Source organism: Callospermophilus lateralis, chromosome 7 (genome assembly GCF_048772815.1).
Source record: "Callospermophilus lateralis isolate mCalLat2 chromosome 7, mCalLat2.hap1, whole genome shotgun sequence".
Classification (NCBI taxonomy): domain Eukaryota; kingdom Metazoa; phylum Chordata; class Mammalia; order Rodentia; family Sciuridae; genus Callospermophilus; species Callospermophilus lateralis.
The window spans coordinates 142,881,654-142,909,622 of NC_135311.1; the positions used below are offsets into that span (position 1 = coordinate 142,881,654).

The window sequence follows — 27,969 nt, forward strand, 5'->3', positions numbered from 1 at the left end:
AGAGGGTTCCATGGCCGGCCCTTAGTAAATCCCTGAGCCACCCAGCTCACTGCGGGAGCCTGGGGGAGGCTGTGCCTCACCTCCTCCAGAACCTGGAGGCCTGTCCTTTGGCCAATTCTCCCTTATACTTTTGGTGCAATAAATCACAGCACAGTACCCTGAGGTGGTCTTGGGCACGCGACAGAAGTTTTCAAACAGACACCGAGTCCCCGTCAGCGGTGCCCGCATTCTAGACAGAGCACACTCTCAATGCCGAGGCCACGAGCCTTCAGCATCTAAAGGCAGAATCCCAGACAGCACAGCTCATGAGCAAGGCCTCGGTGCTTACTGACAGCCCTCCATCAGCCAGAGGCTCCTGCAGGAGACCTCCGACCCCCTGCACCCAGCACCCGGCCTGATGGTGGTGCACTGTGGGGCGCTTCCTGCACGTTTCATAAAGGGAATTGCACCATTCAGGTTCGACTGTGGAACCTCAACAAGGAGAACACAAAGCAAGCCTGAGGACCCAATGCCCTGCCCTGGCCACTGGCAGAATGCGGAGAACACTGACACCTCGGCCGGACTCGGCTTCCACGAGGCTCGAGTGGAAAGTCAGTGGAATCTCCAGGACACCTTTCTCCTTACCTGCTGGTCGTCTGGAAGCAGGAGTGTAAGCCGACGAGGAAAGGGTTGCTGGATGCCTGCTCAAACACGTGCTTCTCTGTCTGCACCCAGTCGATATCCTGAAATAGAAACCAGGGGGTGCTAATGAGGCTCCTCAACACTCATCACCCACGTCCTGCAGAAGGCAGAGGCAAAGCAAAACTCCCTGTTCTCTGCTCTTGAGAAGATAATGCATAGAGGAAAAGAACACACCCACCAAAGAAATACGTCACCAACACAGTCACCACCCACCCCACCATCATTACTGTGATACCACCAACCCTCGTTGTCATCACTATCAACCATTAGCATATACCCATCCCCAGCTCACCACCACCACCACCACCATCACCACCACCAATCACCACCACCACCATCACCAATCATCACCACCACCAATCACCACCACCATCACCATCACCAATCACCACCATCACCAATCACCCCACCATCACCACCACCACCACCACCAATCACCACCACCACCATCACCATCACCAATCACCACCACCAATCACCCCACCATCACCAATCACCCCACCATCACCAATCACCCCACCATCACCACCACCATCACCATCACCAATCACCACCATCACCATCACCAATCACCCCACCACCACCATCACCAATCACCATCACCATCACCACCACCACCAATCACCACCATCACCACCATCACCAATCACCCTACCATCACCATCACCACCATCACCACCACCATCACCATCACCAATCACCACCATCACCATCACCAATCACCCCACTACCACCATCACCAATCACCACCACCATCACCAATCACCACCATCACCATCACCATCACCAATCACCCCACCACCACCATCACCAATCACCACCATCACCATCACCAATCACCCCACCATCACCAATCACCCCACCATCACCAATCACCACCACTATCACCAATCACCACCATCTTGAGACCCTGTCTCTAAATAAATACAAACAGGGCTGGGATGTGGCTCAGGGGTTGAGTGCCTGTGACATCAATCCCCAGTACTCTCCCCCCCACACACATAAAAAATAAGTAAAATGAAAAGGATGGTAAAATGCCCCGGGTTCAATCTGATACAAAAAAAAAAAAAAAAAGACTCAGATCCAGCCCCAGCTCTGAGCCCTGCCAGGTGGGGAGCCCTTCTGCAGCCACTGGCCACCTGGCATGCAGCAGGGGCTGGGTGACAGCAGACCTTGGCACCTGCACCTTGCCCTCTGCTCCTGAGACCAAGCGAGTACTCAGCTGCGAAGGCCAACAGGCAGAGAAGACCCTCAGTGCTAGCCCTGGGCTCTGGGCCACTGGGAGGCACCACTGCACACCCTGAGGACCAAGGGTCGAGAAGCCAGAAGCAGGTGGGCATGTGCAGACACTGGAGCCTCGCCCTCTGGGAGCAGCTGCCACACTCTGAAGCTGCCACGGGTCCTCGGGAGTTCGCGCAAATCCCAGGTGACAAGCAACTCCGCCCAGACGTGCCTCCCGGGAGCTCAGGGACTCTGACCCTCACTGCACAACCCTGTCCGCAGCCAAAGGTGGGAGAGCTCTGCCCGTGGATGGACAGATGCACAGAGCGAGGCCTGGGGACCACAGACTGGGCATCCTGATGCATGCTACCACAAGGGGACCCTGAGCAGGTGCCAGTGACATGCCCAGCACAGGACGCCACCAGAAGTCCACGCAGGACACGGTGGGTGGCGCGGGGCCGATGTGAGGGGAATGGAATGCCAGCCCAGCTTGGTGGGGTCGGGTCTGGCAGGGGAAGGGATGTTCAGGACTAGGTGATGGTGGCGGTCCTTCATAATGTGACAAGCCAACTCAACATGGCTAAATGGCAGGCTCCATGTCACGTGCACTTCACCACAACTTCACTGGCCAGTTCAAAGCCAGCCTCAACAAATTTCAAGCAAGACCCATCTCAAAATAAAACACAGAAGTGGCTGGGGATGCGGCTCAGGGGTCAAGTGCCTCTGGGTTCAACCTTTGGTACAAAACTAAACAAAACAAATCTTGAAGTTGAAATCAAGATTTCAAGAAATAAACCATCAGTCCTGTTGCCTTAACTTCTCCCCAGAAGACTGGTGCGAGGACCTGAGACAGGGCTCAGCAGCCGAGTCGTGCCTCGCAGCCACAAGGCCTGGTCGCCCAGCACCACAGAGAAAAGGAAGCGGCTGGCATGGAGCTGCCGCTCAGCATGTGCCCAGAGACGGTGCCACCTCACCACCCGACACCAGACTCAGCCATTCTGAGCTTGCAGCTGACACATCAAGCGAGCCGGTGACTCAGCCCAGCGGCTCCCCTCACCGGAATCCAGGCTTCACCACGGCCTGCAGCGGCTTCCTCCTGCCCAGAGACGCAGCCCGTCCCCATCCCCTCAGAGACCCCAGCCCATGTCCAGACTCCATCCCTGAGTGGACCCAGGGTGCATCCCCCCACCTGCCCGCCATGCAGCCCTGCCCCCTGGGGGACCCAGAGTGTGTCCCCGCCCCCCCACGCCCACGTGTTCCCCACCGCGCGCCCCGCCCCCCCACGCCCACGTGTTCCCCACCGCGCGCCCCGCCCACCTCGTCGTCATGGACCAGCTCCTTCTTGACCACCTTCATGGCGTAGACCTGGTCGTTCTTCTTCAGCCGCACCAGGAGGACCTTGGCGTAGCTGCCGCGCCCGATGACCCTGATGAGGTCGAAGTCCTGCAGCCCGAGCCCCTGAGAGATCTTGATCCCGTCGACCCCATCGATGACAGGTTTCAGGTCCTAGGGAGGGAGCCCAGGGAGGGGCGGGATGTGTCTGCCAGCGTCGCTGGGAGGGCTGCTCCTCCAGGTGCCCATGGGCCCTGGGATGGCACTGCAGCCCACCGGGCAGGGCCTCCCGCAGGGGACACAGGCTCGACAGCCGAGTGCCTGCCAAGGTCTGCCCCGCCCCCAGGAGGCGGCCCGCCAGACATCTGTGGGCGGAAGGGGGTGGTACGGGGTGGTCCCAGCGGGCTCCCGGTTCTTTCCAGACACACTGGCCACGAGAAGACCTGAGTGGTCCACGTCGTCTTTTTTTTTGAGCTACGTTCCCAGCCCTTTTTGAGACCAGATATCGCTAAGTAGCAGAGATGGGGCCAGCGGTCCTCCTGCCTCAGCCTCCTGAGCCGCTGGGATGACAGGGGTGGCCATGTGTGGCTGGTCACTTTAGGAAGGGCACCCTTGAGGGTGCCGAGCCCAGCTCTCCCTGTGTGATTCACCAGGCTGCCTGTGAGGCCTGTCCACTGCCTGGTCCACGCCCAGGAGAGGGCAGCGCAGTGCTGGCCAGGCCAGAGGGTGGGAGAGGCAACAAGGAGGTCTTCTTGTTGCAGACAAAATGGGATGACAATGGCAGCTCAGAGGCCGGCCCTGGCCTGGCTCTGAGGCCGGGATGTGGGTCCCAACAGCCTGCAGGGCGCCCGCCCCGGGGAGGGGGATTCATGGAGCAAGCGTCCGCAGCAAGACCCAAGGACGAGGCCCTTCTCCCGGACGCCAGAGCCCTGTCTCACCTGAGGCCAGCAACAATCCCCGACACACCTAGTTCATGCCCAAGTGTCCTCCACTGCCCAGAAACCGCTCCATGGCTCTGGACGAGGGGATACACTCACCTCGGAATCGTCTTTGATGCCCTCGAGCTTCCGGGAGGAAGAAATGTACGCAACTAGAGAAGCCAGGGAGAGAAAAAGGCCATCACCCGGTGTCGGGTCCTCCAGGGGCACGTGTGGCCTGGCCAGGGCGGCTGTGCTCAGGGGCATCCCGGGGGCGGCCACATCAGACCCCAGCTTTGGACTCTAGGTTAAAGTCTTAGGAAAATGCAGCCTTCTGGGTGCCGCTCAGACCACAGAATCTCAACCCAGGGCCTGGGAGCCCGTAGGCCAACAGGTTCCCTGGGACTCTGGGAACTGGGCGTCACATCCTGATACACTCTGTGTAGGCTGACCACAGTCCACGACAAAAGAGGGGTTTAGTACATCTGCCCTTTCAAACATCCTAAGGGACGTGCTCACGTCTCCCCGTCCAACACGCCGTCTGCACCGTCCGCAGACTGACATCCTGAGCAGGACCACTGCCAAGTCTGGGACACCTTCCAGCCTTTGTCCTAAGGACAGGCCCATGCCGCAGGGGCAGGAGCTCAGCGCTGGCTGGCTGGGTGGATGACGGATGGGTGGATGACGGACAGATAACAGGTGGGGGTAGACGATGGGTGGATGGTGCACAGTGGATGGATGGCTGATGCTTGCTGGATGGGTAAGTGGTGCTGGAAGGACAGGCAGCTGTCTATTAGGAGTCTTTTTCATGTGGGGTGCTGAACTAAGTGCTTCGTGTTCTGTGGCCTTGTTTCATCCTTCAAGTTCCCAAGGGGACTCTGATCCAAGGGGAGCCAGAGCACCCCTGCACCTGGGTGTGCAAGCTCACAGCTGGGATCTCTTATCACACACCACTGAGTGGACCTGACCTCCGTGATGTGCTCAGGAGCTGAGCCCTGGTTAGGTCAGCCTCACCTGAGCAGGTGAGTCTGGTCAGGGTGTGGAGACAAGGGGCACCCTCTCCCAGAAACCCCCCCAGAGATCCAAGGGCCGGGCAGCAGCCACCGTCAGCAGCCGCTCGGGCCCTCCCATGAGACCAGCCCCAGCACCATGTGCTCTCTGAACTCTCCAGTCCGTGTGGGGAGGGTCCTCGCTCCACGCTCCCAGGGCACAGAGAACCACGCCTGGCCAGGACCCTCAGGTGGCCCCCAGTGCACCCCCAGCCCTATGGGAGGGCACCAAGCTGGCCCACGCTGACCCCTGGGCACCAGGAGGCCAGGAAAGGGAGGCAGCCCGGGCAGAAAGGACCCAGCCAGGCCAGCAGGAGAAGAGAGTGCCTACTTCCATCGGTCTCCTCCGAGGGAAGGTCCACGCCGTCGCTCTTCTCAGCTACTGGAGGCTCTTGGGAAGGCATGACAGAATCCTGCCAGAGAGATGGGCGCGTCACTGTGGCTGTCCATGACCGCGTGCTGTGCCCTGTGTGCCAGGGGTTGCCGCCCAGAGCACAGCGGCCAGGCGGCTGCGCTGAGCTCAGGAAGGAGACGAGCTGCCCAGGACAGCAGGCAGAGGACACTGCGGGGGCCTTGGGCTGTGGCCTCCCTGCCAGGCCTTCTGTTTTCTAACTTTAATTTCACTATTTCGAGGTACTGGGGACTGAGCCCAAGGGTGCTCTCCACTGAGCTGCACCCTTTTACTTTAAGACGGCGTCTCACTGAGTTTCTCAGGTTGGCCTTGACCTTGCCGTCCTCCTGCCCCAGCCTCCCGAGTTGCCAGGACAACAGGTGTGCACTGTGCCCCGAAGAGGTGTCTTAAAACACGGAGGGCTTCACACGTGTGGTGACCTGCCCCCGCATCAAGTGCCTCACGGCAGCCAGACCCCAAGCATCACCCAAGGGCACTTGGGGTCCCACAGGGCTGGCACCACGATGAAGCCCTGAGCCACTGGGCTCCCACCACTGGCCCCGTGCAGCTCTGGCTGACCGCATAAGCTACCGTGGACCTTGGGGGAACTGTCACCAGGCACTGTCATGGTTTTTGGCAGAAAGGCCTGAAAGGACCCAGCAGTGTTTGCCCCACCCCTGCCTGTGGTACCCTGTGTCTGGGGCTCCAGCCACACCAGGCTGACACCCTGGGCCAGACTTGGTCCTGTCTGGGACGGTGGGCATGCCGCCCCACAGCCTTGTCCCCACACACACACCTCCAGATGGGGCGTGGCCACCACCACCGGCCCTCAGCAGGGCTGGTGCAGCAGAGCTGGGGTGTCTGGAAGAACATGGGGTGGAAGATGGGTCAACAGCGTGCCCAAGGGCCCGGTCTCCTCAAGTCCAGGCGCCTGGGATGAGCTGTAGAGGGAGCTGCCCCCACCTGGTCCCTGGGCCCTCGCGGCTGCTCCAGGGCAGGGCCCCAGCGTTGGGTGAGCCTGGGAGCCCTGGAGATCTGAGCCACAGCTGGCCACAGGCGGTCCTCCCCACCCACCTGCAGAGGGCACTGGAGTCCCTCAGGAGCCCTGGGCCCTGTCCCAGACGCTTGGCGGCCGTCACAGGGACACACAGGAATCCTTCCCATGGGGCTAGGTGGGGACAGGGCCACGACCCCTCAAGACAGATGGCCACAAGGCCAGCCTGGACCACAGGCCGGAGTCCGGGTCTCGCCCCCACCCTGACCTTCCCAGGGCCTGGGCCCGACTCACCATAAGCCTTCTGCAGGTCAGCGGGACGAGGCCGTGGCAGCGCTTATGGACCAGCAGCTTGCAGTGGACGCACCTGTAGCCCTGCCTGGCGAGGCCCCATATCCTTTCACTGCACTGGCCACAGTACGCTTTCTGCAGGTGGGAGGGCCACGTGTCAGGCCAGGGCTGTCCCCCTGAGCCCTGCTGTGCCACGGGGCCCAGCTGAGGACCCAGCGGGCCGCACCCTTTCACGTTCGCTCAGGAAACGCTGCTGGGGTGCCAGAAGCCCCCACTTCCCTTCCAGGAGCAGGGCCGAAGTGGCCTGGGCCCCACCGCGTGGTGCCTGCTCTGCCTCAGGCTGCGGTGCTGCCTGCTGGGTCTGGTCAGGCAGTCCAGGCTGCAAAGTGCATGGGAGAGGTCCCTGACCCTCCTTCAAACTGTCACCTGGGAGCGAGGACCTGGGGAAGTCAGCCTGCAGGCGACCTGACGCCACTGCCCACTGACTGGGAGGGCAGTCTGCCACAACCCTGGGGGGTTCTTGGGCACGGAACCCAGGGTTCCACCCACCACTGAGCTGCAGCCCCGCCCTTGAGATTTCTTATTTTGAGACAGGCCTTGCTAAGTCACCTGGACCAGCTTCAACTGGCCACCCTCCTGCCTGGGCCTCCTGAGCCGTTGGGATGACAGGTGAGGCCACTGCACCTGGCAGTATCTTCCAATTTTGAACGGATCTTTTCTTCTTTGTGACTCTCTCAACCTGAAGTTGATGATCACTGCTTGTCTTGCGACATTCTCATGGGTTTCTGAATTTCACAAGATGCACATGGAGGAGCATCTTTGGAACCCGGCTTAGTCCCGTGCGTCTGTGGTGTCCACAGGCCCTGGATGTGCCCTCTGGACTTTCCGAGGCAAAGTTCTTGTGCTTTTGCTCTTGGTCATCACTCCCAACCATGTCCTTCTTCAGATCACTCCTGCCCTAGGCATCTGAGGTGACTTGACTCAATCTGCCCAAGAAACGGAGCCCTGGCACCAGGGCCATGGGGCACTAAGGGGACCACCTGGGAGCGGTTCTCATCAGAGAAGAGCCATACCCAGGAAGCCAGGGCTCAGGGCTCGGGCAGGCCGAGGCCAGCAGCAGGGACAGTGCCCACCACACGTGGGCTCCCACCATGTTCTTGTCCACACGCGTGCGCACACACACACCACTGCCTTTATCTTCAGGACCAGAAACAGATCACTCCAAGTCCCCACGTTTCCGGAGTCCGTTCCCCTCCAGGGAAGGGCTACCTTGGAGCGCTCTGACGCGCATGCAGGAGGCAGGGCGGAGTGGGCACGGGCTGGGGGAGACACCACTCACCACCTGTGGGACTCTTTAGTAAAAGGCCAAGTTTTTGATCTAATGTGCTAGATGCACTTAGTTTTTCTTTTCTTTTAATATTTTTAGCTGTCAATGGACCTTTGTTTATTTATACTCGGTGCCAAGAATCAACCCCAGTGCCTCACCCACACCAGGCAAGCGCTCTACCACTGGGCCACACAGCCCATGCACTTAGCTCTTCTAAGTCTCCATTTAACATCGTGATCTGCAAGGCTTGGATCCCATGGAGCGGCGAATTCGCAGCTCCCAGGTGCCTTCACAAAGACTCCTGTTCTTGGGAGCCAGGACAACTGCTGACCTCTCCCACAGGTGATTTGTACGGGAGGCTGCCAATGCTTTGCCAACAGCCCTTATTTAAAACCTACACTTGAATTACTGACATTTCAGACAATGTGCCATTAAAAAATAAGATAAAACCCAAAGAGTCAAGTTTCTGTTGTTACAAATTCACACAGATTAAATGATCAATAAAGTCTTGTTTCTTGCTCGTATTTTCAATCACGTATTCTAATTTTTAAAGACAGTGAACACATTCTAACATTTTCAGCCAGTCTCAGCCCTTACTCTGGATGTCCAGGTCCCTGCTACCCTGTGTGGTTTGGGATTGGGAGCTCAGACGCCGAGTGCCTCCATCTGTGGGGATCCTTTGAGGCTGGCTGGAAGAGAACTGTGTTTGCGGCTGCCAGCCACCTGGGGGCACTGCTGGGCTGGGCCCACTTAAGGGTATGAATCTGGGCTGCAGGTGTGAGGCCCAGCTCCAGGCTTTAAGTCCTTGGGAACAGCATCCCTTCCCCCTCTTCATGTGGACGCTAAGGCAGCCTCAGGTCCCTCTTGTCCTCTGAGCCTGTGCCTGGGACTGTTTCATGTTGATGGCGGGGTGGGCATGGGTCCCTCTCAGGTCTAGATTATCTCAGCAAACATAACTCCAAGCCTCTAGCAGGGTGGTGCCAAACCTCAGCTGCAAGCCAAACCCAGCCCTTCTCTTGTTTGCCCATGTACAGTCGCAGGGTGCACATCCCAAAGGCCAAGGCGTGAATTTGGCTCCTGTTCAGGAGGTGCTTGCTGACTCATCACAGTGGCTTGGACCAAAGAGCTCAGGAGCAGCTTTTCTTTTTTTTTTAAAAAAACTAGTTTTAGTTGTAGATGGTCACAATACCTTTATTTTATTCATTTATTTTTATGTGGTGCTAATCTGGAACCCAGCGCTCGCACGTGCTAGGCGAGTGCTCTACCACTGAGCCACAGCCCAGCCCGGGAGAAACTCCCGATGGCCCACCTCAGAGGCATCTTCTGAGCCCGTTTCCTTCGCCACCCAGTGAGAACATGGCCTTCAGTCCACTCAGAACAAAGGCCTGAGTCCTCGGACAGTCTACCTGGCAGGCCCTGCAGCGTGGGGGGCTGTGTGCACCAGCACAGGGCTGTGTGGCCACTCAGCAACTGCTGTGGCTCAAGCCCCAAGCACGGGTCGTCCATCCACAGTGACTCCAGGTGCCTCCTGTGAATCTGGGCACATCTTCCGTACTTGCAAACCTGTGGGTGGCACGTCCCTCCCTTTGGACAGATACAGGAGCCACGGCCGCACATCTCCTATGCACCCCAAAACAGGGCCCTAGTCTGTGCCCCTCGCTGCACACACATTCTCCCAGGCATGACTGCCTTCAAGCTGTAGATGTCCGCAGCCACACGCACCTCCATCTGCCGTCCACGACCACCACAGCCCACTCCGTCCTGGCCGTCACCGGGAAACTGAGCTGCAGGGGCCTGGCATCGCTGGCCACCTAACTATCTTGATCTCTTATTCTTCTGGGTTTTACTTGCTATCAACATTTTTCTCTACGGCTGTGTTTTAATTTGTTTGGAAATTACCGAAACCTGCAGTATCCCTGGCTGTCCCTGCTGGCTTCTCTTTATGATCTGGGTCACTTCTTGTGGGTTTTTTTGGGCAGGGGGTGGGGTGGGGTAGTGCTGGTACCAGGGGTCGAACCCAGGGCCGAGAGTGGAACAGGCAAGTGCTGCCCCCAGCCTCCATCTCCAGCCCTCTGGTTCTGAGTCGGGTCTCACTGAGTTGCCCAGGCTGGCCTTGAACGCGATCCTTCTGCCTCAGCCTCATGAGGGGCTCAGCCACCGTCCTGCTCCCTTGTGGCTTTTTTTGATCCTTTTTAACCTCCAGCCGCCTGCCAGTCACTTTGTGAGCAAAGGGCATGGGCCTCCCCCACCTCTGCCTGACCCACACGGCTGCTGGGTGATCCCTCCTCACCACAGGAAAGGCCACCCGAGGTCTCAGCTCTGCACGGGGCAGCGCACCCCGCCCACATCACACGGCTCAGGACCACTCTGTCACTGCAGACTCTTCTTGTGACTTTTTTCCCAGAAGCCACTGGGGAGGCCAAGTGGAAGCTGACTCACGAGGGGCCACGGGGCTGAGCCGCCCTGCAGAGCAGTGAGGGCCCCTGGTGCTGCCCAGGCCCCCGGCAGGTCTTGGGGGTGAGTGTGAGCTTCATCTTGGCAAAACCAGCCAGTCAGACACAGGAACGGGGAAAGGGTTCTAGAATCCTCTGACATGGGATGGTGGGCTGGGGCATCTGCTGGAGACGCCTCCTCTCACCAGAACCAGGCAGGTTCCCAAGTTTAGGGGAGAGAAGCTGTGGCCCCCGAGGGGCTGGTCGGCTGCCCACTTTGTGAATGGATGTGGGGCGGCAGGTGCAGGTCCTGGCCAGGCACCTCCACTTCCGCACACAGCAGCAGCCGGCTTTCCGTCTGTCCTGGCTCATGAACAGCCTCGTGTGCACGCCCTGCTGCTCGGCCCAGACGGCCAAGGCCCATCACTCCTGCCCTGCAGCCCCCACCCACTGGTGGCAGCACCTGGTGCTTGATGACCTCCCTGGCCTCTTGCTGGGTGACACCGGTGACACCAGCCTCTCCACAATCTGTGTTTCACAGCCCCCTGAGGTCTGCCTGGACTCCCCAAAGCTGCCTCCTTCCTGGCAGACGTGCCCCATTTCTTCTTGTCCCCAGCAGGCCCCGGGACTCCCAGTGACTTTGCTCACTAATTACAACACAGGACAAACCAGCGCCTAGCTTGTACCTACGGGGGTGCCAGTGCGGGGACACAGCCTCGAGAGGGTGGAGTCCCTGTCCCCAACTGTTCCCAGAGCACTGTGCACCGTGGGACAGCCTCGTTCAGAGCCAGGAGGAACCTGCAGCGTGTCAGGCACGTCCCTGAGGGAGGCGCCCAGGAGGGGCTGCTGGGTCCTCCTTGGCCAGAGGCCTGGACCCCTCCAGGCCCACCTCCAGGCGGTACCATCTCAGGCCACCTCCTCCGGCAAGTCTGCGGGCACTCTGGGCAGTGCTGGCTGGTCTTTCTGGGTGCAGGCCCGCGGTCCCCTGGCCTACAGCCCTAGGCACTCCTCTCCTCCTCGTCCTCGGACTCCACGTCAGCCTCGAGGGGCGGAGGCCCTGAGACACTGGAGGACCAAGGAGGAGGGACTCAGGCCCACAGAACCTCCTGGAGGCCAGAGGACAGGTCCAGGGCAGGGCAGCACCCACTGAGGGCTGGGCTAGCCTGGGCTACCCCAGAGGAGGAGGCTGCCGTGGGATGGAGCAGGACAAAGCTGCCCAGATGACGAAGCAGCCTCCCTGTGGCCACCTGACGCCCGTCACCATCACACTGTTCTGCAGACAGAGCTCAGAGAGGGTGCACCCTGCTGAGGACACCTGTCACCACAACCCTGACCCCCAGGTAAGGCTCTGAGAACCCTGAGGGCAACTGGGCCAGCAACCCACAGCCTGTGTGTGCGCCATGGGAGGTCACCAGGTCGCGGTTACCCAGTTGGGGACCAACGGTAGAAAAGAGAGGGGCTCAGCGGGCGGTGACACACAGGTGGCTGCAGGGAGCTCTGTGCAGAGTCCTGCAGTGGACACTGGCCCATGGGCATCCGTATACCTATCTACTCTGGCACCGAGGCACCTGGGCACTGCCCCTCACTGTGAGGATGACAGCACAGTGTAACAAGGGAGGATGGGTGGAGTGTCCTCGGGAGGGGGCCAAGGTGAGGACATCTGGGGTCACAGGAGGGGCAGAGCCCAGGGGAGGTGGGTGCTGCCTGGAGACTTGCAGGTGCACTCTGGACACAAGCAGGCCAGGCCCTCAGAGCCACTGGGCACTCATCAGGGATTATGTCACCAGGGACGGCTGAGGGACACCATGAGCCCCCATGGGCTCAAAACAGCCCTGGACGCCTCTCCACCGCCTGCCGACAGGAGCCCAGCTGGCAGAAGTCTCGCCTCCCTCCTCCGGACGGGCAGACACACCAATAGGCCTGGGAGGAGCAGGTGCGCGGGCCACTCACCCTGTTAAAGCGCTTGGCCTGGAAGAGGTGGCCGTTGGCCTGGTACAGCTTCCTCCATCTCCTGGCTCCCCGGCGGTAGATGGACTCTGGAAGGACAGGAGAGAGGCACAAAGGTGAGTCACGGCTGCCCGCCTGCTTGCTGCCCAGGGTATGGGGGACAGGTGGCCTGGGGGACACCAAAGCTGCAGTGACAGCCTCCCCAGCTCCTCACGTGGAGCTCAGTTCTCACAGCCGTGACTGCTGGAGACGGCCGTCCAGAGGAGGGGGACGCGACCAGGGCCACGGGCAGAGACGGACCCTGCCAGGCAGGCCAGCAGCCCCACCTGGGCCTGTCCTCCTTCCCGCCCATCCTCCAGCCAGCTCCCGGAGACTCAGGCCCTTTCTCCACAGGGACCCCGTTCACGTGGGCAGAGCCCTGCAGGCCACGGTCAGCCAGCAGGCAGAGAGCAGGGCATCAGCTCACCCGGACTCACAGGCCCAGCGCTCCCTGCAGGTTCCCTTGAGATTGGGGGGGGTGGGCAGAGAGCCAAACCCAGCAAATCGCAAGTGACCTATCGCACGGGTCAGTGATTCAGACTGGTGGGGGGCGGGCGGCGGCCAGAGCCCAGGGCCCCAGGCGCGTCAAACACGGGAAAACACCCGCGGAAACCACCCCAGGGACGCCACAGAGGATGGAGCTCTGTGCTCCCACAAAGCTGCAGGCAAAGGTGACTCTCATGAGCCCAGAGGAAGGGCCCCCAGCACAGGGAGTGGACCACGCAGAACACTCTCAGCTCCTCTCAGCTCCGGCGGGAAATGGCCACGCAGGTCCCAGCAACCCGCTTCGCTCCCTTGAAATGGGGGACGGGCCAAGAGCAAGAGGCCAGGCCCCTCTGGGAGCTTCTCATGCCCCAAAGTCTGGTCTCTCCTGATCCCCTGAGGGTTCCAACCTCAGCTGAGATGCCCAGATGGCAGCTCTTCACCCACCTGGGACTTAAGGCCTGGGGACCACAGGAGGCACCCTGGCCCATCTGCCCCAAGGCTCTGAGGAACCTTGAGAGTCCCACTGGCCTCTGCCCATTTGGACTGGACACGTCCTGCCCTGCCCAGCCCACTGAAGCCCCTTGGGGAGGCCTGGCCCAACACAGGTCCCTGCTCCAACAACCAGACGCTGGAGGAGGAGACGACTGGGTGGCGAGGCAGACTGGGACCTGGCCTCCGGCTCCTTCTGCCCAGTGCTGGGCCTCCTCTGGAGAAGGCGAAGGCACGAGAGTCCACGCACACACGTCCCGCCAGGCTGGGCGGCAGCATGGCCTTGGCCTACCCTCCTGGACGCTGGGTGTGGTTTAAGAGATGCACATGGGGACCGAGAGGAAAGGGGCAGCTAGGCTGGCCACAGCCTCAGATGTCTCTGCGATGGTGAGAATGGATGGGACTGTGGACCTGATTGACCGGTTGGCTGAGTTTCGGTCTGGGGATTGAACCCAGGGGTGCTTGACCACTGAGCACGTCCCCAGACCTTTCAATAAGTGTTTTATTTAAGCCGGGCACAGTGGTGCCCACCTGTGATCCCAGCTGCTGGGGAGACCGAGGCAGGAGGACCGCAAGTTCAAAGCCAGCCTCGGAATTTAGCGAGGCCCTAAGCAACTCAGTGAGATCCTGCCTCTAAATAAAGTACAAAGAGGGCCTGGCTTCACCTGTGTGCCTGGAGTGGAGCCAGTGGCCCTCCCTCAGATGGACGGGCCTCATCCACTCGGGTGAAGGCCTGAACAGAACTGAGGGATCTGGGCAGCCCCTGGTGTTAAGGTGACTACAGTACTGGCTCCTTCCTGGTCCCGGGCCGCCAGCCCGCCCGCCCGCCAGCCCGCGGCTGCAACGCTGGCCTTCCTCTCCTCCATCACAAGGGAGCCGGCTCCTTCCAGCTTGCCTTCCCCTCTGCCAGTCTGGACTGCTTCTCAGGCACGCCCTGACGGACGCAGGGGCTCTCAGGACAGTCCAGGGTGTGCCCAGCCCTCCCTCCTCTAGCTCCCCAGTGACCGACTCCACAGGAGGCGTTTCAGAGCCACAGATTCCAGCGGGCAGAACTGGGGGGGCCCTGGGGTGTCGACCCACACCTGGCACTCCGCCAGGAATCACAGTGACCGTAGGCATCCCTCACTTTAAAAATGCACCCTTAGCTGGGCACGGTGGCGTAGTGCCTGTGATCCCAGCAGCTCACGAGGCTGAGGCAGGAGGATGGCAGGTTCGAAGCCAGCCTGGGCAACCCAGCGAGGTCACTTAGGGAGACCCTGTTTCAAGTAGAGTGAGGGATGTGGCTCAGTGGTCAAGTGCCCCTGAGTTCAGTCCCCCACCAATACGTAGGAACTTTATTCTGCAATAACTTAAGGACTGTATATTCAAAAGGTGACAGGGACAGTTCCCCTGTTCACACTGCCGGCACTACTGCTGCCCCAAGCTCATGCTGCCCGCCTGCTGCCTGCTGGCCTGTCCAGGCTGACGGCGGAGGCTCATGTTCACCAGTGCCCCTCGCTTTCCTTGACAGACTGCTTTTCTGAGGTCAGTGTTAGTGGGGACCGAGGCCACGGCAGAGTTCCCACAGGCCCCTTGCTGGGCCTCTGCTGCCTGCCCTGTCAGCAGGGGGTGACCGCAGTCCACACCATTCACCTCTCCTCACCTGCATTCCCACCTAGATGCTGCCGGGACCCCATGTGACATCGAGTCACCTCGCGCACCCGGGCATCTCCCTGGATGACCGACGGTGCTGAGGTCTCCGGGGTCTCGGGGGCTGGGGGTCCTGACCTGGTAAGCACCTTTCTTAGGCCACGTCCCCCGAGGGCTGTGGCTGCTCCATCCCAGGGAGCCTCACACCTGGCATAACCCACTGGAGGTCCCCTAAGGGCAGGTGGCCCTGGACGCGGCTCTGCAGGCTGGGACGCAGGGAGCGATGGGGCTGAGCAACCCCCGGGGGGACACGCTGCCTGCGCCATGCAGACCAGTCACACTGTCCAACGTGGGTGCTGCCCGGAAGGGGACAGTCCTGTTCCTGACCTGGCAGCATGTGAACAGAGATGGACAGATGTGTGTGGAGCTTTCTGGGGACAGTCCCCAACCCCAGGCTGCCACCTGGAGGGGATGAGTCCAGGTGGGCTGGAGGGCTCTGTCGGGGTTCTGGACCCAGCTGGCCGGGCTCTCCAACACCTCGCGCACAGTGGACAGGCTGCTTGTGGTGGGTCGCGCTCCGGCTGGGGCAGAGGGCTGGGGATGCATGTGCCCCGGGGCCTCAGCCCTCCACCCCCCTGGGTGGCCACAGGCTCAGCCAGTCAGGGAGACGTGGGCTGCTCTTCTCTCAGCTGAAACCCGGCACCTCCCGGAGTGGGAGTGGGCTTGCCTTTGAGGTTCTATAATTAGGCTGGCTGCAGGAGCGGGGAGGAGTTCTGTCTCCAGGGCAACCCAGCAGCCAGCACTCTGCCTGCCCCCGCGGAGAACACGCTCTCAAAAGCTAAGCCCGGCAACAGGCTGGGCTCCGGCTGCCCGTCCCAGGTCAGGACCAGCACGGGCGGGGTGTGCTGGGCTCCTGGCAGCGGGCAGGAGCTGGCCCCCGGGGCCCGGGCTGGGTGCACACCAGCGCCTCGGGACGATGGCCCAGTGCCTTCTGAGGTGGTGCTGGGCCTGGCAGGCGTCCTCAGGCCAAAGGTCCCCACAGAGCTGGGAGTAGCTGTCACCAAGGGCAGTCCAGAGTGGGTGCCACCTCCAGGCTTAGGGCCCCCCAGGATGGTGACCTCCACTGGACCCCAGGTCCCCACAGGGCCTCCCAGGACATGATTGGCAGGGACATGGTGGTGGCTGCTCTCAGGTGCCCTCCCAGGGGTGGAGCCCATTTGTGACAGACAACCCCAGGACCCCTGCTCTCGCTGACTGTGGCCCCCCAAGGCCCCAGCTGCATCCAGCTGCCATGCAGCCAATGGGCACAGGAGTGTGGGTGCTCAGGTGGACTGGGCCTGGCACGGACCCGCTGGACCTTCGACCCAGGCACAGGCCTTCCTGGAGGTCCACAGGCCGTGTAGTCACAGAGCCCCAGGATGCCCGTGCGCGCCAGGGCTCGGCCACATCCACTGTGGCTGCGTCCCCACCACAGTCCTTCAGGGCTGGGGCCCCACCCGAGCACTGCGGGCAGCAGGCACAGCCGGGAGAGGTGCCGCCCCCAGGGCCTTTCCACGCTGCAGGCTGCGGCTCCCACGCTCATTTCTAGCCTCCCATCTGCCCCCGGCTGACCCGGGACTCAGCAGGAGTGGGTTGGGGCCTCGCTGCACCGCTGGGTGGGACAGCAGCCAAGGGTCCCGCAGTCCTCTGTGCCCAGGGAACGTCCCTCCAGAGCCACACCACACGGAAGACGCAGATGACAGAACACGCGGCGGAGTCGAGGCAGGCCAGGCCGGGCCAGCTCTGCTCTGGACCAACCTCCTGCGCCCTAGGCCACCTGGACGGGGACACAGCCCAGGGCCTCAGGGGAACAGCCCTCAGGTGGGCTTGCCAACAACAGGGCAAGGGTGGCCCCAGCAGACACACCAGCCTCAGGCTGGACAACCCCAGGGCTGCAGCCTACGGGGGGCCACCAGAAGGTGACTCCAGACAGTGGCACAGCCAGGAGGTGAACCCTGAGCTGTGAGCGCCAGGGCTGCGTGGGCAGGGTGCACAAGGGCCCTGCCCTGAGCCTCAGGTTCCCTCGTGGGGGACACAGGCCACTCTCCTGGCTTCCACAGGTGGTCTTGCCCCAGCCCTGGAATTCTCACCCGGGGTCCACAACAGAGAAGGGCATTCCCCAGTGATGGGCAGCAGGCCGTCACGTGACCAAGACGGTCCAGTCAAGCTGGAGAGCGACTTCAGGTCAGGCTGAAGGGTGGGGCAGGGCGGGAGCCCAGAACACCCTCCAGCCACTGTCCACGGCCTGCAGCCAAGCAACCCCTGGGTGGCCCACTAGCAGGCCAGTCTGTGACTCTGAGGCCGAGACTTGTGAAACGGAGCCTTGTTCCGACGTTCCCACTGTGGAAGACACACAGGACTCGGAGGAGTCTCTGGAGCCTGGTGGGGTAGGGACCAGAGGGGCATGGGGGCACTGGGCTGCAGGGGCAGGTCCCTGGACCTCACCAGCCCTGCCTGCGCCTGTGGGAAGGCCCCGGCCAGCGGGCCCAGGGGGCCAAAGGGACTTTTCAGGTGTGCTGTGTGAGGAGAGCCACAGGCACCTCCCAGGGCAGCCACTGAGCTCTGCTGCCCACATGGGCCCCCTGCTGGACGGCGGAGGCATGGCGCAGGAGCAGCCTGGAGTGTCTACGGAGCTGGCTCTGGCCCCAGGGGTCAAGCCCCTCCACAGAATCTGATCCACTCCTGCCAGTGACCCCAGCATAAGACAGGCCACACCCACAGATGACCCACCGAGGGATCACGCCCCTGAATTCTATTTATTTATTTATTTTTGGCAGCAGGGATTGAACCCAGGGTGCTTAACCACTGAACCATATCCCAGCCCATTTTAAATTTCTGGACAGGGTCTCATTAAGTTGTTGAGGCTGGCTTTGAACTTACCATCCTCCTGCCTCGGCCTCCATCATCTCTGAATTCTTAAAATGAGAAAATACTGAAGTAACTGGGCTTCCTGGGAACTGGTGTGGGGAGTGGCGAGGGCGGGTGGGCACTCCTAGAATAGTGGACCCCAGCCAATACTCCCCCCACCTGCTGCAGTGGTTGTGGGAGAGGAGGTTGCCTCTGGGTCATCATCAAACGTCATGGGGTCATTAAGCCTGAGATGTTGGGGGCAGTTATGACTTGCTGCAGCAGCTGGAGCTGCACGGAGTTTAAGCTGTGGGGATGCAAGTCAAGGTTGCTGGCAATGCTGGGAACCAGCCTTCTCAGACTGCCCACAGGCTGCCCTGCTCCTCACTGCCCACTTCCACATGGTGACCAACTGAACCCACCTCTCACGCAGACCCAAAGCCGAGGCCGGGCTCAAGAGCCTGCATCCAAGGCGCAGGCTGAGGCTGGGCGCCTGCACAGGGCCCCACGCGCCGGCCCCAGCCATGGCCACGGCCAGGCAGAGGTGCTGCAGCAGAGGCAGCTCACCCTGGAGAACGAGGTCTGCAGACACAACTCGCAGGGCAGAGCCAGGAGCCCCGCTCGCCTCGAGAACAATGGATAGAAGCTGGGACACAAAGAGGCGCTGTGCTGGCCAGGCACGGGGCCTCGCCTGGCATCCAGGCAGCTCGAGAGGCTAATGCAGGAGGCCAGCCTCGGCCACTCAGTGAGACCCTGTCTCAAAATGAAAAATAAGGACGGGATGCAGTGAGGTGGTACAGCACCCCGGTCCAACCCCTGGTACCAAGACAACACAACAGTCCCGCTGGAGCCTTAGGAGAGCACGCAGCAGAGACGAGGTGGGGAGGGAAGGCCAGCGGCGGCAGGAAATGCCCCAGGCCCACCCTGGGGAGCTGCTGGAGACAGAAACTGGGGTCCAGGGCTACAGAGACCAGACTGGCAGCGTCACAAGTCTAGGACAGGACACCAGCTGCCCCATTCAGCTGGGCTGCCACGGCCAAGGGACCAGGGCTCCTCACGCGGGGATCTGAGACAGGAGCCTGCAGGGCCGTGCTTGGGGACCCCTTCCCTGGCAGCAAGTGGTGGGGTTCTCCCTGTGTCCTCAGAGGTAGAACAAGCCTGAGGGCCAGCTCCTAGGGTCTCTTACGAGGCCACGGATCCTACCTGGGCACCCACTCTCAGGACCTTCATCAACCCCCAGAGCCCCACTCAACATACGGGGGCACAAACCTTCAGTCTACAAGGCTCCATCCCCGGCCCCCGACTGCGTCTCCATATTCCTCCAGCTGGACAGCCCAGATCACCTCTGCAGCAGAAGGCCCAGTCTCGACTGAGTCATCAGAGTAAGACCCAAGGAGGCAGGTGAGAGCCACCCGGAGGCCACAATCCTCTCCCAAGGAACCTGCGCAACTGGATGGGCTCAGAGCTTCCAGAAAACAGCCATGAAACAGGCCTGGGAGAGACGGCCCCTTGAGAGGAGGCAGCAAAGGAAGAAAGGCTGCTGGCCCCAGCAGGCCCAGGGCCCAGCAGCTCATCTCTCCTCTGATGCTCTGCCCTCCTGGTACATAGTGGCTTGGAGGACGGCCCCTCCTGAAATCTGGGAGGAAAGGAATTACGGAGCAATAACCCTGGAGGTCAGCATGAAGGTCAGCACGTAGTGTGAGGCTTTGCTAGACCCTCAGTGCCACAGTGGAGGACAAGACCCAAGGTACCAAGCAGGAAGAGACACTAGATGTCATGCCCCAGATTTACAAAGCACAAACTCAACTAGGATCAATTCAATGTCTCCCCCTTTCCCTGAGACTGCTAAAATAGAAGCATGCTGACATGTTTTAAAGGACCCAAAGAGGAAGTCAAAGGTCACCTTTAGGGAACAGGGTCCATAGGTGATATTCCAGCACAGGTGACCAAGCCACCAGATAATGCACTAAACAGAGAAGGAAACCACCACCCACCACATCCCGACACCAGGCGGGGAGCACTCTCGGAGGGAGACGCCCAAGGCAGCGGGCCGGGGCCACACCTGCAGTCCCAGCGATTCGGGGGGCTGAGGCAGGAGAACTGCAGGCTGGAGACCAGCCTCAGCACCTCAGTGAGGCCCTGGGGTGCAGCTCAGGGTGGGGCACCTGCCTAGCATGTGCAAGGCCTGGGCTCGACAGTCAGTACCGAAAAAATATAAGAAAAATGTCCTTTTTCCACCTAGGCAAAAACTGACGATCCGTCATCAGCAAGTTGGTGCTAAAAGAAACCCAAAGGCCCTGGGTGAGAAAAGGGCGGGAAAGGACCCGGTGGGGACAGCGTGGGTGACAGCGGAGGGCTGACGGGGACTGACACGTGGCTCCCACGCGAAGCACAAACGGACCCAGCACTGCACCCAACAGCGACTGTCGGGCCAGAGGGGACACTCCGAGGCTCTCCAGCACCAGGTCCAAGACGGGACATAGAAAAGCAGAGCAGTCAGTCCCCAGTGCCCGAGGGTTCTGCCTGGAGAGTGCCAGCAGTCAGGGCCGGGTCAGCACTGAGTGTGGGCACTGCCTGGCTGCGACACCGACAAGGCCGTGTGACAGCCGCTGGGGGCCTGACGCTGCCTCAGGAGTTTAGTCCTCTAGAGGTGACGGACAGTCGGGGGGGGTGCAGAGGTCCTGGCAGACACTAGGCCATGCTTGGGCAGCCTGCAGATGAGTGTCCTGGCCAACCAGGGACAAGTGCAAGGAGGGAAAGCACCATCCAGCAGTGAGCCCTCCCGCACCCCAGAGCTGGCGCGATGCCCTCATCAGCGGTGGGCGGGGGGCGCCGGGCCCTGGTGAGAAGGCGGCACAGCCAGGCAGGAGCCCCACTGTGAACTTGCCTGGGCTAGTGACATACAGGGCAGCCTTGTGACCACGAGGGCCGAAATGGACACGCACACAGGCCTCTAGGGGGCTGGGGTGGGCAGTCAGGCCCTCGCTGACTCCCCGGAGACCGGCAGGTGCAGGCCGTGGCCCACAGCCCAGCACAGGAGGGACTAACACGATCAAAAGAGAAGCTGGCGGATGCCCCCTGCAGCCAGACAGCTGGCGTTTCTTTCTGGGTAACAGGTATGAGAAGCTGACCAAGAAGAAAGTCAGAAACAACAGGAACGTGACTGATGTGTCCATGCAGAGCGCACGTGGCTCTTGCGTGCCTGGAGCGTCCAGGAAAGCAGGCCCAGTGGCTCAGGAGACGGGAAGCCGGGGCTCCCTCCCCACAGTGCAGCCAGGCCAGGAGTGAAAGGGAGAAGGGCACCTCAAGCCGCCCAGGTCCTGGAGACCAAGCAACACCCCTAAACCTGCAGCTCTGGAGGGAGGCCCTCGAGAAAGTGGCAAGGGTGGTGGACGCTGTGGAGGTCACGCTTGGAGGGGAACAGGCAGACCACACGTGGCAGGGAGGAGGAGTGGTCCAAGAGACCTCCAGCGCAGCCCTGCCTCCATAGGCAGCACCAAGGACCCCCAAGCCGCAGAGGGTGGACGTGACGCAGATGGGCAGAGGGAGTCGGCAGGACAGAAACACAGGGCAGCACCAGAAAAGGTGACGGAGGAGACACTGTACCCGACAGGTGTTTGCCAGACTGGTGGACCCCAGAGCACTCCCAGACCCCAGGCCCTGCAGATATTCAGACTCAAAACTGCCCACTACCACACTTGCAGACAGCCGGTGGTCCCGGGCGGAAATGCCCTGAAGCCCCTCGTTAGCCATGTTCAGCTTCCATCCCCAGGAGCCGCGGGACCCGCGGAGGCAGAGGCCACCGCAGAAGCCAGTGGGGCCAGGAGATGGGGACCCCCGTACTTTCAGGACGCCCCAGGCAATCTACAAAGACCTGCCAGGCACTCCCAGAAGGCCACCATGGGACCAGGAGGACCAGGGCTGGCTGGCCAAGGAGCTCACTGACAGAGGGAAAAGGAGAAACAGAAGGGCCCTCTCCACCGCTGCAGGACGCCTTCTGCCAACGGCAAAGGCCCTCCTTGTGCCCAGCCACGTCAGTGTCACGAGACCCTGACTCAGGACAGGTGGGACCTTGGCAAACAAGACGGGAAAGTGAGACACAGGCACCACTGGAGGGCAGTCAGGGGACGTGTTCGAGACCCGACTTGAGAAACTCAGCCCGCCATTTACCAGAACATTCCCTCCGAGAGACTCCGGGTCCACCTGGTGAGTCCTCCCACGGAAGTCAGAAACAGAATCATCTTCCACAGAGCTTCCACGGCCTTGCTTTAATGTTTACCTTTTTAGTTGTAGTTGAAGACCTTTATTCTATTTATTTTTAGGTGGTGCTGAGGACCAAACTCGTGCTAGGCGAGCGCTCTGCCACTGACCCACAGCCCAGCCCCTCCCCAGGGTCTTAAAAAGCTCCATTTATTTTCTAAGACCAGCACAGCCCCGAGTAGCCACCAGAGGACAGCGTCCATCACCCAACAGCAAAGTCAGAGGCCACTCTGCTTCATGACACCCAACAGCATCAGCAACCTGCACGCCCCAGGGAGACAGAGCTGGTTAGCTCCAAGGCCAGGGTTGGCAGAGCAGGAGAAAGGCCCAGCACGTGGACACAGCTGCCCCCGGGGCAGCCCCCAGGAGCACAGCAGGAGCTCCTTGACGGGAGGAGGGGCTCCCAGGCAGACACCCCACAACCGACCCCCCCACCCCCCGTGTAGAAATTTAAAGGCTGTTCCCTGTACCGGGCACAGGAGGATGCTGCTGGGCACTGCATCCATCCCACGTGCTCGGAAAGATGATCGGTGCCTGGGAACGAGACAAGGAAAGGGAGAGAGAGGCCTGTTGCTGGCTGAGGAAGTGGCCATTCCCGTGGGGAACCTAGGGAACGGGAGGCAGAGTGCCAGGGCTGGCTGCAGGCTCCGGGCACGGGCCAGCTGACCGTGCCCCTCCACACATTTGCTCGAGCAGCCAGAGAGCAGACTATCTGCCCAACACGGCTGGGATCCACCTGACAAGGACTCGGGTCCCGGCTTCCACCTGCAGAGGTCTGCGGGGTGGCTGAGGGAAAGGCTCAGAAGGGGCCTCTGCTGCCATCTCCTTCACTCTGACCTCCTGGACCCAGGAACCAGGTCTGACCCGACGAGCACCTTGTGATGTGTCAAAGCTCCCCCGGGTGATGCAGCCTCACACCTAAGACAAGGCTCTGCCCAGCCACGCCTGGGTGACAGAGCCCACGGTCCTCCCCAGCATGGCCTTCCCTCCGGGGGACCTGGGAGCCTCCCAGGAGGCTGGAGGCGCCACGTGCTGGGCTCTGCGATGCAGAGGGCCAGGGTCAAGCTATCAGAAACAGGCTTAGGAGACAGGGTCTGGCGGGGTCGGCCCAAGCGTCCCCAGGGTGCAGGTGATGTCACCTCACGGCAACAAGCCTGGGCAGCCCTAGGGGTCACCCAGGGGCTGGTGGGGTGCAGTGGGGGCTCCAGGATCGGGGTCTTCCCAGTCCTCCTCATCCCATCCCAGCCCAGAACTAGCCTCTCTTGGTCCTGCGACCTTCAAGGTGTGTCCCCATCCAGACCCTCTGTCCCCTCCCTCCCAGCCCTGCACACCACCTCTCAGAGGCGCATGTCCTGGCCACAATCAGACGCTCCGTGGCGGCTCTCAGTGTCCCCACCTTCACAGTAGAGTGTGGCTTCCCCGCAACATGGTCCCCAAACACCTTCTCTGTTCATTCCCACCAAACCCCTAGTGCTCAGTGACCTCGGCTACTCCTGGGTTAGCCCCCTCCGCACACGTGACCCCCACTCCCAGGCTCCGTGCCTGGCTCCATCACCTGCAGGTGCGGCAGGGGCCTCAGCATCTCCCACCTGAGCATCTGCTTGGAGCTGGTTGCCCTCGCTCCCACCAACCTCGCTGCCACACAGCCTCGCTCCTGCCTGGGCACAGGGGCATGCGGCTGCTGCCCTTCTTTACTTGGGAATGTCCCCTTGGCCTCTGGATCTGAGTGGAGGCATCACCTGCTGGGAATGCCTTCCTGAAAGCCCACGTTCTAGATGGGTGAGACCCAAGGAGGGGCGAGACCCCGGACAGGTGAGACCCGGGCAGGTGAGACCCAGGACAGGCGAGACCCAGGACAGGTGAGACCCGGGCAGGTGAGACCCAGGACAGGTGAGACCCAGGACAGGCGAGACCCAGGACAGGTGAGACCCAGGACAGGTGAGACCCAGGACAGGTGAGACCCGGGCAGGTGAGACCCAGGACAGGTGAGACCCAGGACAGGCGAGACCCAGGACAGGTGAGACCCAAGGAGGGGCGAGACCCCGGACAGGTGAGACCCGGGCAGGTGAGACCCAGGACAGGTGAGACCCAGGACAGGTGAGACCCAAGGAGGGGCGAGACCCAAGGAGAGGAGAGACCCAAGGAGAGGAGAGACCCAGGACAGGTGAGACCTGGGCAGGTGAGACCCAGGACAGGTGAGACCCAAGGAGGGGCGAGACCCCGGACAGGTGAGACCCAGGACAGGTGAGACCCGGGCAGGTGAGACCCAGGACAGGTGAGACCCAAGGAGAGGAGAGACCCAAGGAGAGGAGAGACCCAGGACAGGTGAGACCCAGGACAGGTGAGACCCAGGACAGGCGAGACCCAGGACAGGCGAGACCCGGGCAGGTGAGACCCAGGACAGGTGAGACCCAGGACAGGTGAGACCCAAGGAGAGGAGAGACCCAAGGAGAGGAGAGACCCAGGACAGGTGAGACCCAGGACAGGTGAGACCCAGGACAGGCGAGACCCAGGACAGGTGAGACCCAGGACAGGTGAGACCCCGGACAGGTGAGACCCGGGCAGGTGAGACCCAGGACAGGTGAGACCCAGGACAGGTGAGACCCAAGGAGGGGCGAGACCCAAGGAGAGGAGAGACCCAAGGAGAGGAGAGACCCAGGACAGGTGAGACCTGGGCAGGTGAGACCCAGGACAGGTGAGACCCAAGGAGGGGCGAGACCCCGGACAGGTGAGACCCGGGCAGGTGAGACCCAGGACAGGTGAGACCCGGGCAGGTATGACCCAAGGAGAGGTGAGACCCAGGACAGGCGAGACCCAGGACAGGGAGACCTGGGCAGGTGAGACCTGGGCAGGTGAGACCTGGGCAGGTGAGACCCAGGACAGGTGAGACCCAGGACAGGTGAGACCCGGGCAGGTATGACCCAAGGAGAGGTGAGACCCAGGACAGGCGAGACCCAGGACAGGGAGACCTGGGCAGGTGAGACCTGGGCAGGTGAGACCCAGGACAGGTGAGACCCAGGACAGGTGAGACCCAGGACAGGTGAGACCCGGGCAGGTGAGACCCAAGGAGGGGCGAGACCCAGGACAGGTGAGACCCAGGACAGGTGAGACCCGGGCAGGTATGACCCAAGGAGAGGTGAGACCCAAGGAGGGGCGAGACCCAGGACAGGTGAGACCCAGGACAGGTGAGACCCGGGCAGGTATGACCCAAGGAGAGGTGAGACCCAAGGAGGGGCGAGACCCAGGACAGGTGAGACCCAGGACAGGTGAGACCTGGGCAGGTGAGACCCAGGACGGGCGAGACCCAGGACAGGCGAGACCCAGGTCAGGCGAGACCCAGGACAGGCGAGACCCGGACAGGTGAGACCCGGGCAGGCGAGACCCAGGACAGGCGAGACCCAGGACAGGTGAGACCCGGGCAGGTGAGACCCGGGCAGGTGAGACCCAAGGAGGGGTGAGACCCAGGACAGGTGAGACCCGGACAGGTGAGACCCGGGCAGGTGAGACCCGGGCAGGTATGACCCAAGGAGAGGTGAGACCCAGGACAGGTGAGACCCAAGGAGGTACAAGACCCAGGACAGGTGAGACCCAGGACAGGTGAGACCCAGGACAGGCGAGACCCAGGACAGGTGAGACCCAGGACAGGTGAGACCCAGGACAGGTGAGACCCGGGCAGGTGAGACCCAAGGAGGGGTGAGACCCAGGACAGGTGAGACCCAAGGAGGTACAAGACCCAGGACAGGCGAGACCCAGGACAGGCGAGACCCAGGACAGGCGAGACCCAGGACAGGTGAGACCCGGGCAGGCGAGACCCAAGGAGGGGTGAGACCCGGGCAGGTGAGACCCAAGGAGGGGTGAGACCCAGGACAGGTGAGACCCAAGGAGGTACAAGACCCAGGACAGGCGAGACCCAGGACAGGCGAGACCCAGGACAGGCGAGACCCAGGACAGGTGAGACCCGGGCAGGCGAGACCCAAGGAGGGGTGAGACCCAGGACAGGTGAGACCCAAGGAGGGGTGAGACCCAGGACAGGTGAGACCCAGGACAGGTGAGACCCAGGACAGGTGAGACCCGGGCAGGTGAGACCCAAGGAGGGGTGAGACCCAGGACAGGTGAGACCCAAGGAGGTACAAGACCCAGGACAGGCGAGACCCAGGACAGGCGAGACCCAGGACAGGCGAGACCCAGGACAGGTGAGACCCGGGCAGGCGAGACCCAAGGAGGGGTGAGACCCGGGCAGGTGAGACCCAAGGAGGGGTGAGACCCAGGACAGGTGAGACCCAAGGAGGTACAAGACCCAGGACAGGCGAGACCCAGGACAGGCGAGACCCAGGACAGGCGAGACCCAGGACAGGTGAGACCCGGGCAGGCGAGACCCAAGGAGGGGTGAGACCCAGGACAGGTGAGACCCAAGGAGGGGTGAGACCCAAGGAGGGGTGAGACCCAAGGAGAAGGGAGACCCAGGACAGGTGAGACCCAGGACAGGTGAGACCCAGGACAGGTGAGACCCGGGCAGGTGAGACCCAAGGAGGGGTGAGACCCAGGACAGGTGAGACCCAGGACAGGTGAGACCCAGGACAGGTGAGACCCAGGACAGGTGAGACCCGGGCAGGTATGACCCAAGGAGAGGTGAGACCCAGGCAGGTGAGACCCAAGGAGGGGCGAGACCCAGGACAGGTAAGACCCAAGGACAGGTGAGACCCTGGGTGGGACGAGACCCAGGATGGCTGAGGCTCCCCATAGGGGTCTCATCACCTAGGAAGCCCACAGTCTCACAGGGTCATCTCCCACTGTCCACCCTGGGCTGGCCCCTCCCTGAGGATGTGGGACCCTGAAGATGCACCTGGTGGAGGTGAGGTCAAAGCCACGGCTGAGAAGGAAGCCAGGTCCTGCTGGCGTCCAGGAGGCCGTGGCCAGGGACCCCAGTGGGAGCCCAGTGGAGCCCCTGGAGGTAGCTCTGCTTGGGACTTGGGCTTCAGGTGCTCTCTGCTCGTGGAGAGAGCCCTGGGAAAGGCCCTGGGCCCAGATCCTTCCCCGCCCCAGCCATACCGGCTGGATCTGAACCCCCCTCTGACCACTGTCTCCAATACCCAGTCAGTGACCAAGTCCACCTACCCGACCACTGGACATTTCCAGACTCGGTCCTGCCTCCCAACATCTCCCATCTGAACCCTGGCCCCAGCTGGCCGCCTCCCCTGACCCTCCCCAGCCACGCTGTAAAACCTGGGATAAGCACATGGCCCACGGGCCTGGGTCCTGACCCCCAGTGCTGAGTGGTCTATAAGCAGGAGGTGCTGGGTCCCCACCAACGGGCTGAGGACCAGACACAGTGGGGGCTGCCCTGCAGCGGGCGGGCGTGAGCTGCGACCAGCTCCTGTCCTGCTGTGGCTGAGACTCCACCTGCAGCCCCTCCCCACCCCGGCTCCCTGCAGTCAGCCCTCCAGGGGAGTGGGCCATGAGCTTGTTGTAAATTCATCACCAACATGACCCCCAGAACCATCTCGTGGGGAGGGAGAGGCCTCCACTTACAGATGAGAAAACCCAGGCACCGAGGGAGACTGCTAGGGAAGAAACAACCCCCTCCAGCCTCCAGAGGGA

At 61.7% G+C, this 27,969-nt stretch overlaps 1 protein-coding gene across 3 annotated transcripts in view; it reads right to left on the reverse strand.

Moving 5' to 3' along the window:
* Prkcz (protein kinase C zeta) overlaps nucleotides 1–27,969 on the reverse strand; it is an 87,626-nt gene that overhangs the window by 17,276 nt on the left and 42,381 nt on the right. For all 3 annotated transcript variants that reach the window (XM_077109990.1, XM_077109989.1, XM_077109988.1), the window contains exons 5-10: nucleotides 12,586–12,671; nucleotides 6,880–7,011; nucleotides 5,532–5,613; nucleotides 4,272–4,324; nucleotides 3,220–3,408; nucleotides 625–722 (exon numbers count right to left, since the gene is read on the reverse strand). In XM_077109990.1, the coding sequence (XP_076966105.1) occupies nucleotides 625–722; nucleotides 3,220–3,408; nucleotides 4,272–4,324; nucleotides 5,532–5,613; nucleotides 6,880–7,011; nucleotides 12,586–12,671 (640 nt within the window). The remainder of the gene's footprint in view (nucleotides 1–624; nucleotides 723–3,219; nucleotides 3,409–4,271; nucleotides 4,325–5,531; nucleotides 5,614–6,879; nucleotides 7,012–12,585; nucleotides 12,672–27,969) is intronic.